Consider the following 13,315-nt stretch of genomic DNA (forward strand, 5'->3'; position numbering starts at 1 on the left):
AAAAAGAAAAAGAAACCCAGAGGAAAAAAAATAAGCCCTAAAGGAAAAAAATATGATTTATAAATAATATATATTTACTTATTTTTAATATTTTATAAATTAAAATTATAATTTGGGCCAATAATATTTCGACACGTGATATTTCGGATCCATTAAAATAAGGACTAACGAAGTTACAAGAAATGTGACATTGGGGACTATTGCCACTATTTTTCAATCTTGGGGACTAATTTGCATCAAAGTGAACTTTTTGGAGACTTTTGTCGGAAATTTCCCTTTTGTTTATGTTTGATCATTGTGTTCTTGTTTCTCATCTCTGTTCTTGTTCTTGATTTGTGGTGTGATTGAATCACAACATATTCCATATTCAATTGAAATCTAAATTCCAAAATTTTAAATTGTTGCGACGATTATTTCATACATATCAAAATATATAAAAGAAAAATAAATTATTATCGCTTGGTTATCTGTAAAAAGCCACTTGAATAAGAGCCCATGAACAAATTAATCGTAGGGTGGCAATCATGAACATTACATAGTTGAATCAAATGAATTTAATGGGTAGATCCAAAATATCTTTATAAATAAATATATGAAGCAGCCACCGAAACTACCAGGGTAGCGAGATTTCTTGGAAAATCAACTCGATTTTTTTTTTTTTTGAAAAATAAGCTTCAGAATTTTATTAAATCAAATCAACCACCAAATCAAGCCTAATTCAGGTGTAGCATTAGCCCTACTAAACATACAATCAGTAGTATAATGAGCAGCTCTAGCAACAACATGAGCGGCACGATTCGTAGATCGTTTAACAAACATCAACTCAACAAAACTTAAATTTGAGAATTTTTTTTTTTTTTGCAATCATGAATAACTAAACCAAAACAAAAAGGCATGTAAAGAGAGCTCCTCACCGCTTGCACAACCACCAAGCTATCCATTTCAATGATAACCTTCTGCCAATGCATCATTTTTATCCAGCTGAGAACTTCCTTCAGCTCCATTGCTTCTGCCATCTCAACTTGCATAACACCAAATTTGCACCAGGATTTGAACGTTAAGACAACATTATAGTGATCACGAGCAATGATACCCAATCCAATTTTTCCAATATCATCAAATGTTGTTGCATCCACTTTGATCTTGATACCATCAATATCTGGTTTAGTCCATAGCTCCAATCTGTCACCTAGGTAAACGGGTCCCAAGGATAGAACATTAGTTTTCTCTTGAGCTTTCAACCATTGATCAAGATAAACTTTTGCAGATTCAACAACTTTTGAAACTGTACAAAAATTTTCCTGGCAAATAATATCATTTCTAGCATTCCACAACGACCAACATATCATCAAAACACGAGCAGCAATATCAGCCCCCACCCGATTCAATACATCTCTCAGCCAAGTGCCAAACAAAACAACACCATCAATTTCACCCCCAGCCCAGCAAAGTGCTAGCACATACGAGAGAAAGAAACACGAGACAAAGCAATGGAAGATAGTCTCATTATACAACTCACAGAAAGGGCAGACTAAAGGGACTTGTACCTTTTTAATTCTAAGTTGTACTCGTGTAGGAAGGCAACCCGTGATAGCTCGCCAAGCTGTATTTTTCACTTTTAGAGGAACTTGCTGTAACCAAAACATTTTTCAAAATTCAACATCGACAGCATTACCAACAACTTCATCATGAATTGCTCTATATGCACTTTTAACAAAATACAAGCCACTACTCTCCAATCCCCAATACCACACATCCTCATCAACTATATTACTCAAAGAGATACCAAGAATGTAAAGCCCGCTTAGTTAATTTGGAAATTAGCAGTTAATCTTGATTAATTATGAAAATTATTTATAGCTATTTAAATAATTTATTATACTGTTATTATGGAATTCAGAAATGCATTGCTATGTTATTCAGTAGTTTTCATATTTTGCATTTCCGGTGCCCGGTATTTTGGAACTCGGCGTTTGGCTCAGTAGAAATCACAACTTAGTATGTTAGTAGTTTGGGACGGGTTATTAGACATTGGGAATGTCGGGAATGGCCGGGAAGTTAGAATTTCCCAAAAATACCCCTTTAGTGTGTTTTATGTGGTTTTAGTGTGGAGGGGCAAAATGGTCTTTTTGCCCCATTAGTGTTTTGTCTTTTGTGACTTATTATTTGAAAATAAATGTTTATTTATTTGTTATTTGGGCTGAAATGGATATATGTTTAAAGTTTTCTTTTTTATTCATTTTTCATTCAAAACTTAGAAAATAGAAAAAATTGCAAAAAACTCTCTCTCTTTTCCTCTCTTTCTCTCTCGGCTGAAGGGTGATCCTAGGGCTGGAAAATTCTGATTTCAAGCTATTCCTTTCATTCTAAGTGTTCTTCAATCTTGGTAAAGTTTCTAACTCTTTTCCTTTTGTTTTTTTAGAAAATGTGTGAAAAGATGATGATGCATGCATGGTTATTTGAGTTTGTTGCTGCTGTGTTTTATAGTTATTTTCAGAGGTTAAAGCATGTTTGTTAGATGTTATTTGAGTTGTTTTTGAAGCATGATTATTAGGTTGAGCAAGCTATAGTTTTCTATGAAAAATATGTGATTTTTGAAAGAAATTGTATAATCTGTTGCTGTGATGTTGCTTGATGTTTTTAGTTGTTTTCAGAGGTTTAGATATGCTTGTTTAAGTAGATTCAAGCTAGTTTGAATGCATGTTAGGTGGTTTTGCTCAAGTTTGAGTTTAGAACTCAAAGCTTGAGCTCCAATGGCATTTTTCGTATCTGTGATTTCTGGGTTGTTTTAATGCTTTGGAAATGTTCTAGGGGTGGTATAGAACAGGTCTGGAAGGTTTCATGTGATTTGGGGATGATTTGTGCAAGTTATGAAATTTTGGGTTTGCTGCCTGCGAGGAACCGGAATTCCGGTTGTACATCCGGAATTCCGGATGAGGGTTCTGAATTTTCCAGAACCGGAATTCCGGTTGGGCAACCGATCTACCGGTTGGGGAAAATTCAGGGACCCTAGTTTTCCTCGTTTTTATGTTTTAGGGGGTATTGCCATGCTTTTTATCGATAGGGAAACTTTTAGTTCCTAGTTTAAGTCCCCGGGAAGTGATTTAGTGTGTCACTTATAGTGTTGTGATTTTTATGGTTTAGGAGCCTGTAATCCGCCGCTCAGCTAAAGTTCCAGTCAGGTTGACCGGCACACCTGAATTCAGAATCCAGGTAAGATTAGTATAACAGTATGCATATGTAGAATACATGTTTAGCGTGCATGTAGGAAGCCTGTTAGATTACATTAGTTATGTATGTTGGCTTCGAACCATCCAACCCTGTCACGTCGGTACAAGCTGGAGTATGACCAAGAATGAGTATGACCGGCTCGACCGATCAGCCGACACTTGGTTGGTGGTTCCGTACTATTGACGTATCCCGTCGGTACAGCCGGAGTATGACCAGCAGCCGGAGTATGACCGGTTCGACCGATCAGGAGGATATAGTAACACGTCGGTACAGGCTGGAGTATGACCAGCAGCCGGAGTAGGACCGGTTCGACCGATCAGGTTGTTACGTGTCAATAGTACCGTCCCTATGAACGTTCAGAACTCAGTACCATGTTGGACATGGCAGTTGTGGCTCAGTACCGTGTTGGACACGGCAGTAGCGGGACTCAGTATCGTGTTGGACACGGCAGTTAGGGTTATGATCAGGGGTATGGGCGTCTGATCATGACCGGGATTTATGTATGAGTATTATTATGCTTTTCTTACTGAGTCTGTCGACTCACAGTTCTACGTTTATGTGTAGGTAAAGGCAAGGCTAAAGCTGATGGACCGTGAGCGAGCTTGTGAAGATTGTACATGTCGGGGCGGTTAGGCCTGGAGCGTACGATCATCGGGACAGCGAGGCTGATTTTGTAACTGGTCGCTAGGCGACATTTATTTTGTGTATCAGTTAAACAGTTAAATCTTTTTGTAAATGATTTTATAATCAGGATCCCGAGTCTTTTTGTAATATTATTTTATAAGTTTAATTAAAAAGCAAAAATTTTAATTAATCACGTTTTTCCATAAATCTCGTTGATTAGCAACGAGCTGCACAACATGTTTAAAAATCACGTAATACGCCTAAGTTAGTTAGGGTGTTACAAAGAATAACATCTCTATCACGTTCATTAAAAAAATCTGAGAGTACTTCTTCATCCCAAACTCATTGATTGACTACAAATAAACTGTTTACATATTTATCATGTAGCCCAACCAACTTAGAGGTAATATAAGGATTTCTATTTACAGGCAGCCAAGGATCCACACAAATCCTTACATTGTCTCCTGAACCCACTCGCTTTCTCAAGCCCTTTATAATCACAAATATTGCCTCTAGAATACTTCTCCAAATATAGCTTCGATTTTTCCCCAACTCAGTATCAAGGAACTCATTGTTTAGAAAGTATTTAGCTTTAAAGACTTTTGTAACAATTGAGTCAGGTATCATCAGAAATCTCCACGCTTGTTTTCCCAACATGACTACATTAAAATCCCACATACTTTTATAACCCATCCCACCCTATTTTTACATTTAGTCATGTTTTTCCAACTCATCCAACTAATACCTTTTTCCTTACTAGATGATGACTTCCACCAAAACTTAGTCATCATTCCTTCTATCTCCTTAAACACACCCCCAGGTATTAGAAAAATATTCATAGCATAATTAGGAATAGATTGAACAACATTTCTAAACAAAACTTCCCTCCTTGCCCGAGAGAGCAACCTCCCATCCCAGCTACTTATCCTTTTTTTGCATCTCTTCTTTCAAAAAATCCAACACAACATTCTTATTTCTTCCCAAAATATTTGACAACGCCAAATAAAGCTATTATCATCTGCTTTCGTAACATTCAGTAGCGCACAAATCTATTGTTTTACTTGAGAATTAGTATTCAAGCTAAAGAAGACAGAAGACAACTTTGCCAAATTTATATGTTATCCAGAAGCCTTTTCATAACTGTAGAGCAAAGTAAGCACCCTTCTTGCAGAATTTCCAGTTACTTTGCAATACATATTTGTCTTCCGCAAATAACATATGTAAAATAATTGGCGCCCCGAGCTACTTTACAGCCATGAAGAAGTTATTCCTTTCATAAGAGTGAATCAATAATGAGAAACTTTACAGCCATGAAGAAGTTATTCCTTATTTGTCTTCTTGCACACAGTAAAAACAAATAAGGGGACAAAAGGATGTCTCGTCTTATACCCCTTATTGGCACAATTGGACCCATGACATGACCTTGATGACTAATTTGGTAATTAACTGATGAGACACAAGACATCACCAAATTAATCCATCTCTGATGAAAATCCAAATGTCGCATCATAGCATTAAGAAATATCCACTCTACTCGATCATAAGCTTTGTTCATATTAAGCTTCAAAGTCATGTAACTAACTAAAAATCAACTTGGAAAATGCTTCACCTAATACCTACATCATCGACTTTACAATGAAAGTAAAAGTTGAAATCACAAGACAAAGGGAAACCACCCCTTTTGGAAACTACTCTAACTTTAAGATCGAATTACGAATACAACAATTATATCTGTATTCAGCTCATTAAACTCTCTGCCCCAAGAGTGGAATCCATACAATGTGACAGCGACAGTGACGGTGTAACGAGAAACCATTCGATAAATCCGAACATTAAAAAAATATAAATAGGGTTTATAAAATATGCTCAGCTAAATGTACACTTGTCATATCAAATTAGGTAGCAAAACGTAATTAGTTGGTATCGAAATGAGACAGTAATGGGGACAAGTGATTTTTGTTCCTGATGTGGTGTAGATTCCCAAGCATAAATAATGGAGGACAGCTCTATATGATCATAATCATAATTTATTAATAAGTTTATTGGATCACATGACAAAATCGTTTTCACAAATAAGGCAAGATCTTTACTATATTTGTATAAATGTTTGTCAGACATAATGTTTTTAATATTGAATTTGTTTTGTGAATGTTTTAATATTTAGTTGGTAGCTCAATTTATTGATTGATCATGTACCAATCAAACACAGTAGCCTCATACTTTTAATACAAACACATACTATTACGGGTGAAAATAAATTTACATTAGTTCTTACATATTTTATTTAAATATAATTATTTAAGACCAAATAATAATAATAATATTAATATATGATCATATGTTCTCAGGTTGTTTTTATTTTGATAAATTTAATCATACTAAACATGTTGGGTTTTATACCCTAAATAAAACTCATTTCAATATATAATCAGATTTACTTATTAATATAGATCAGAAATAACATTTAATGTTGCATGGTTCATATGATTTATTTCATGATTATATGTACATAATGTATAAATTCATCTGAAACACTTTTCACATACCTGATCCTGTTTATTGTGCTGTCAACACATTGGAAAGTAAACATGACTATGTGAATAAAGTTTTCTAGATTTAACAGACACAGGGTTTTACTGATATGATAATCTACAACAGAGTTTACTTGCATTTGGAGAAATGCTATGTTCTTTCCAGAGCATTGGTTAAAGTAAAGCTCAGGTTGGATGCATGGAGGATGCATCGGAAGGGACCGATATTGAACTTTGACTTAGATTTATTAAACTTACCGTAATATCTATTCAAGTCAATATCGCCTAGTTGATCCTAGATCAAATGACCTTAATCCTGTTATGATTAGGCTCGATCTCGAGAGGCTATTCGTATTTTTTGATTTGTTAGTTAAGCCTACTTTTGGGTCAGGGTGATACGTACATTTTGGGAACACGGTAGTGCAATTGAGTGGGAGCGCTAACATAAACATGGAATCTATAGCTTCTATCTGGCGAATAGTGTGTAAAGGATGATCTCCTTCGAGCTTGACCAAACGAAAATAAACGGTGGAGATCTCATTTCACATAAGCTGAAATATCATTTATACGGGGTTAAGTATTTTAAGGATTAAATACATTGTAGGGTGTAACGGTAATCTAATCCCTTTACAGTGTAGATCATTCATATAGAGGATCATTGATCAAATTAGGATTATAACAATGGATAACTAATGATGTGTCTATATGGTGGAACATATAGAGCATTCTATATACTGAGAGTGCAATTCAAAGTTCTATGCGTGGATTCAACGAAGAATTAATAAGTCAGTGAATTTAGGTTATAAATTCTTGATCTGCTTGTTGGAAGCTCGGTTCTATAGACCCATGGTCCCCCCACTGGTTGAGATAATATTGGTTGTAAGACTCATATAATTGGTTTTGATTAATCAATTATAATTCTCAAATTAGACTATGTCTATTTGTGATTTTTTCACTAAGTAAGGGCGAAATTGTAAAGAAAGAGTTTTAGGGGCATATTTGTTAATTATGATACTTTGTATGGTTCAATTAATAAATATAATAAATGATAATATTATTTAATAATTATTTATAGTTATTAAATAGTTAGAATTGGCATTTAAATGGTTGAATTAGAAAATTAGCGTTTTTGAGAAAATCAGATGCAGAATTGAGAAAACTGCAAAATTCAAGTAAGGCCCATTACACTACATGGCCGACCACTTGGAATAATTTTTCAAACTGATATTTTCATTATTTTAATGCCAAATAATTCAAACCTAACCCTAGTGGAATGCTATAAATAGATAGTGAAGGCTTCAGGAAATTTACACACTTAAATTTTCTACTTTTTCATTCAGAAAAAACTGAGCCTCTCTCTCTCCCTATCTTTGGCCCACCACTCCCTCTCTCTCTTCTTCCTAAAGATTTCGAAATTCTTAGTGTTAGAGCAGTGCCCACACACAGCAAGTGATACCTCAATCATAGTGAGGAAGATCGTGAAGAAAGACTTTCAGCAAGAAGGAGTTTCAGCACTAAAGAATCAGAGAAAGAGATCCATGTTCAGATATTGATAATGCTCTGTTACAGAAAGGAATCAAGGGCTAGATATCTGAACGGAAGGAGTCATATTATTCTGCTGCACCCAATGTAAGGTTTACTAAACTTTATATGTGTTTATTTTATCGTTTTAGAAAGTTCATATTTAGGGTGTTAATCAACATACTTGTGAGTAGATCTAAGATCCTGATAAAATAATTTCCAACAATTGGCCTCAGAGCATGAAAATTGATTTGCTTGCAAGAAATTTGGACTTTAAAACGATTGTTTGATGTTTTGGATGGTATCATGTTGTATTGAGTGTTGTTTGATGATTGATTGATGTTTGTGAATTTTTGTGAAAAATAATTGAATATCTGTTTCTGGAATTATTTTTATTGGATAGTATGGAAAAAATTAAACAAGTTACTTTTTTACAGAACTCAATTTCGATTTAATTTGAATTAGTTATGAGTTTTTGAAGTTTTGAAAAAATCAGGGTTGAGCAGCACGCATTACGCGCGCGGATTTCATGCAAATCCCCATACCGCCGAGTTTTCGCCCAGCTCCCTGTTGCGATATTTTGCACACGCAAGTGTACGTATCGTTTCAAGTAGTAGACTCACTAGGAGTGAGGTCGATCCCACAGGGAGTGTAGTTAAGTACGTTAAAATTAATTTTTTACTTCTATTTGATTAAATAAAAGATAGGAAAAAAAAAACAATGAAGTATAAGAAAAATAGTTGGAAGCAACGATTCAAGAAAATTGATAGTTAATAAACTAGGGTGTCGATTTCAATTGTTTTTATTGAATATGGCCTAATATGATTATTTTCCTAATATTAATTCCTATGCAATAGCAGGTTTACTAAGGTAATTTATAGTCTTCTCAGATATATAAACCTCAATTACATGTAAACTTTCTACTCTCGTGATAAATTTAACATGCAACAGGCATTAAGCATAAAAACCCTATAAGCTATCTAAACCATATAGGTACTCTCGTCCTATATCGAAATTCAGTTCTATTTTACTATAGCATATTTGATACTCACTTTTCAGATCTCGCATCAAAATCATAGACAGATAATTGGTGATCAAGCAATTAAAAGTAATTAAGCACAAATAAAATAGAATACATAGAAATTAGGGGGAAAATAACTCATATTAAAACCATAAACAATGTCAAACAATATCCATCTAACCCTAATAAAGTGTTTAGTTACTCATGTTCATTGAAGCACAATTACACATATTAACTTTAAGAAAAGAGATGAAAATAGAGAAGAGAAGAAGAGAAGAATGCTGAAAACCCTGAGAAGTATGCCTCCAATTTTTCAGTTGATCTCTCCACTCTGTATCTGAATTCTCTCTTTTTTTCTCTCTGAAGTTGCTTGCTGAAATCAACTCTATTCTTCCCTTTATATAGGCATTGAAGGCCTAAAAATATGGAAAAAAACGCAATATTTAAATTCCCATTCGGATTTAAATTTTTGGGAAACCTCAAACGAGATATTTTTTTTTCTGCTGCGTTGGCTGATAGTATTTTGGCAATAACTCTCTCAATATTGCTCGGAATTGGACAATTCAAGATGTTCTGGAAAGATAAAAGAGAGATCTAGAACTTTCATGTTTTGACTTTTTCCAAAATCTGAACAGAACATCGTCGAATTAAGGCTTGAAGTTTCGGCTTCCACAATTTTCTCTATTTTAAATATCATGATATTTTTTATCTTTTTCCCATCTTTTTCTCTGATATTTTTCTAATCTTCTTCTATTTTAAATCTGTAAAAATAAAAGATAACAAGCGTAAAAATGCTCCAAACACGATTAAAACTTAATTAAAAATATACTAAACTTAATCTAAAATTAATACTAAAAATAACCTAACAAATTCCCCCAAACTAAGCTTTTACTCGTCCTCGAGTAAAACACTAAATAAACATTAAACAAGTCAATCTCCAAAACATGAGTAATTTTCAAGTAGCTTCAATAATATGATTATGAAAAAATTCACTTATGCATATAATCCAGAATTTTAATTCAATTACACCCTTGACAGATTTCAATTTATTTTCATTTAGCTCATGAAACCATAGAATGCAATTAACTAACAATTAAACCACTTTATGCATGCCAATTACAATCATCAATCCACTAACCCAAAATTCCATATGCTTGCAATACTTACTATTCTCCACTAATATAGATTAATGCACAACCAAAAATCAGAAGGTCTTTCTAGGCTTGTATTGTTAGGCTTAGGTAAGGGTAGATGAGATGGTCATTTACGCTTGTCTATACCATAAGCTTCTCCAATCATGTCACCCACAATATTGTTCACACAATCCCAATACCTCTTTTTCTAATTGCATGAGAGATATATTTTTTTCTTTTTTTCAATAAGAAAGCAACAACTTTGTATATCTTTTTTGAATTTGACACTGGTTGTCAGATTTTTCTATCTTTTTTTTTTTTCTAAAGTTGCTGTCAATCTAAATGTTTTTCACATTCTCTCAATTTTTACTTATTCCCACACATACAACAACTTCCCATCCAAATTCCCCCAAACTAAAGATCTACTTATGGTATGATTAGGTTTGAAATTTTGGATATTAATGGGGTTTATCTTTTTAGGCTTAATATGTGTAGAACAAAGAATAGATTAAGGCTCAAAAAAGGGTAACTAAGATAAAAATTACAAGGATGGCTTGAAAGGCACAATCGATCCAAAAATTGCCTAAATCACTTTCCTAGTCATGCATAATTTATTATTTCGCCTCAAATAGCAAGCAAGCAAGTTCTATAATTTATTTCAAACAATTTTCCACATTCCACAATCAGCATACATAAAATAATTCAATTAGTAGCAAATTACCTAATATGATTCCATGCTCAAAATTGAAATTAGTCAAGAATGTAATATAACCAAGCACACGGATTTTTCGAAAAATAAATGAACTTTTCAAATCATGCTATCTACCTACTTTCAAATTGACTCACATTAATCAAATTGACTCAAAACAATAAAAACTAAAAACTAAAAATTAAAAGACATAAAACTCTAAGAAAAAAATTGAAGTCACCCCCCCAAACTAAAGTGACACATTGTCCCCAATGTGACATTAAAGAAAAAGGAAAGGAAACTTACCTGAGCGCCACATCAGTATAGCGGTGGAGGTGGTGGCGGGTAGAATCCACCTCTCGCATCCATGAGGGCCTTTGTGCCAAACGAAGAAAACTGACCTCCAATGTTGCAAATTTTAAAGCTTTCCTTAGATTGAGAGTCACCTTCATATTTCCCACACAACAGTCTTTTCATACGTCGTCGAACAGTTCGAAATCGTTCTTTAGACTTCCCTTTCGTCTTGTCGGTAGTGACTTCTCGACCATCCTTTACAACTTCCAGTCGACAACAAGTAGGAATTTCAGTTGCAGCAAATACTTTGAAAGTCTCTTCTTCTTTTTGAACACGCAACTTTAACTCCCCCTTCTGTACATCAATTAATGCTCTTCCCGTTGCTAGGAATGGTCTTCCCAAGATGATAGGAATATTCTCATCTTCTTCCATGTCAAGTATTAAGAAATCAGCAGGGAAGATGAACTTACCAACCTTTACCAAGACATCTTCAATTATACCCCGAGGATGAGTCAAAGACCGATCTGCCATTTGTAAAGTAAGCATTGTGGGTTTGGCTTCCCCTAATTTTAATCTTTTGAACATTGATAGGGGCATTAAGTTGATACTGGCTCCCAGATCACATAAAGCTTTTGTTTGTATAGAACCCCCTATTGAGCATGGGATGTTGAAACTACCCGGATCTTTTAGCTTGGGTGGTAGTTTCTTTTGCAGGACCGCACTGCACTCTTCAGTAAGTGCCACCATCTCAAATTCTTCCAACTTTCTTTTCTTAGATAGGATATCTTTCATGAACTTTAGATAAGTTGGCATCTGTTCCAAAGCCTCTATGAATGGGATGTTGATATGCAGTTTCTTGAATATTTCAAGGAATTTTGAAAACTGCTTATCTATCTTATTCTTCTGAAGTCTTTGAGGATAAGGAATTTTGATGTGATGGTCAATGCTGATGGGTGGTGGAGTTTCTTTTTGTTGAAGACTGTCAGTAGTCTTCTTCTTTGTTGTTGTTGGTGCTGGATGTTCATCTTCTTCAATCTCTGGCTTTGCTTGGCTCGGGCCATCATAACTCTTTCCACTCCTCAAGGAGATTGCTTTACATTGCTCTTGTCCTTTTACCTCACTAGTGCTAGGTGAATTTTCTTGAGCTTGTTTTGCCACTTGAGTAGCCAATTGTTCCATCTGAGTTTCTAGAGTTTTAATAGAGGATCTAGTCTCCATCATGAATTGGAGCAATAAATCAGCTTGGATATTGGATCCTCCACTAGGACTTTGTTGTTGCAGCTGTTGTTGGTTTTGTTGGGGCTGATTTCTCTGCTGGTAGAACGCCTGCTGGTTGCGCCCATAATTATTATTTTGGGCATAGTTTCCAATGGCTTTTGCTTGATCCATTGGTAAACTATTCACATCCACCGGACATTCCTCATAGGGGTGAGGACCTCCACATAGCTCACAAACCACCCGAGCTTGTTTTACTTGAACAGTTATCAGTTTTGTTAAGGCCTCTACCTGAGCTGTCAACTTGGTAATAGCATCCACTTCATACACACCTGCAACTTTTTTAGATGGACCTCTTTCTGTTGACCATTGTTGGTTAGTCATGGCCATCTCTTCAAGTAATTCAAAGGCCTCATTAGCACTTTTCCTCATGAAAACTCCACCAGCAGCGGCATCTATGAGTGTTCGGGTTTCATTCATCAACCCATTGTAAAAGTTGTGCACTTGCAGCCACTTCTCAATCCCATGATTAGGGCACTTTCTCAGTAAGTCCTTGAACCTCTCCCATGCTTCATAAAGAGATTCACTGTCCTGTTGGGTGAAGTTATTGATATCAGCTCTCAGCTTGGCAATCTTTGCAGGAGGAAAGAACTTGGATAGGAATTTCAGGGCCAATTCCTCCCAAGTGTTGATAGAATGAGTTGGTAAAGAAATAAACCAACTTTTGGCTCGTTCCCTTAGTGAGAATGGGAACAGCCTTAGTCTGATGGCGTCATCGCTAACTCCGTTCATCTTGAATGTCTGGCACAATTCTTCGAAGTTGGCGAGGTGCATGTTTGGGTCTTCTGACGGAAGTCCCCCAAACTGGACTGAAGATTGGACCATCTGCAGTATGGCTGGCTTGATTTCAAAATTGTTTGCGTCAACAGCAGGTGGCCTTATGCAGGATCGGGCCCCTGTTAAGTTAGGAAGTAAGTAGTCCCTCAGGCTACGATCATTATTGTTATGTCCATTAGCCTGGTCTTCTACACCTCCTCCGTTGTGTCCATTGTTGCCA

General features: G+C 35.3%; 1 protein-coding gene and 1 non-coding gene across 2 annotated transcripts; one reads left to right on the forward strand and one right to left on the reverse strand.

The window, feature by feature from the left end:
* Nucleotides 1-452: 452 nt before the first annotated feature.
* Nucleotides 453-1,646, reverse strand: LOC133039350 (uncharacterized). Its single transcript, XM_061118224.1, has 2 exons — nt 915-1,646; nt 453-467 (listed from the first exon to the last, which is right to left on the reverse strand). The coding sequence occupies exons 1-2, from the start codon at nt 1,644-1,646 to the stop codon at nt 453-455; spliced, it is 747 nt and encodes a 248-aa protein (XP_060974207.1).
* An 11,132-nt stretch (nt 1,647-12,778) lies between these two features.
* On the forward strand, nt 12,779-12,885 carry LOC115711864 (small nucleolar RNA R71). The gene has a single exon (XR_004010730.2). It is a non-coding gene; the product is annotated as a small nucleolar RNA R71 (small nucleolar RNA).
* Nucleotides 12,886-13,315: the final 430 nt, after the last annotated feature.

Source organism: Cannabis sativa, chromosome 6 (assembly GCF_029168945.1).
Source record: "Cannabis sativa cultivar Pink pepper isolate KNU-18-1 chromosome 6, ASM2916894v1, whole genome shotgun sequence".
In the NCBI taxonomy this organism is placed as follows: domain Eukaryota; kingdom Viridiplantae; phylum Streptophyta; class Magnoliopsida; order Rosales; family Cannabaceae; genus Cannabis; species Cannabis sativa.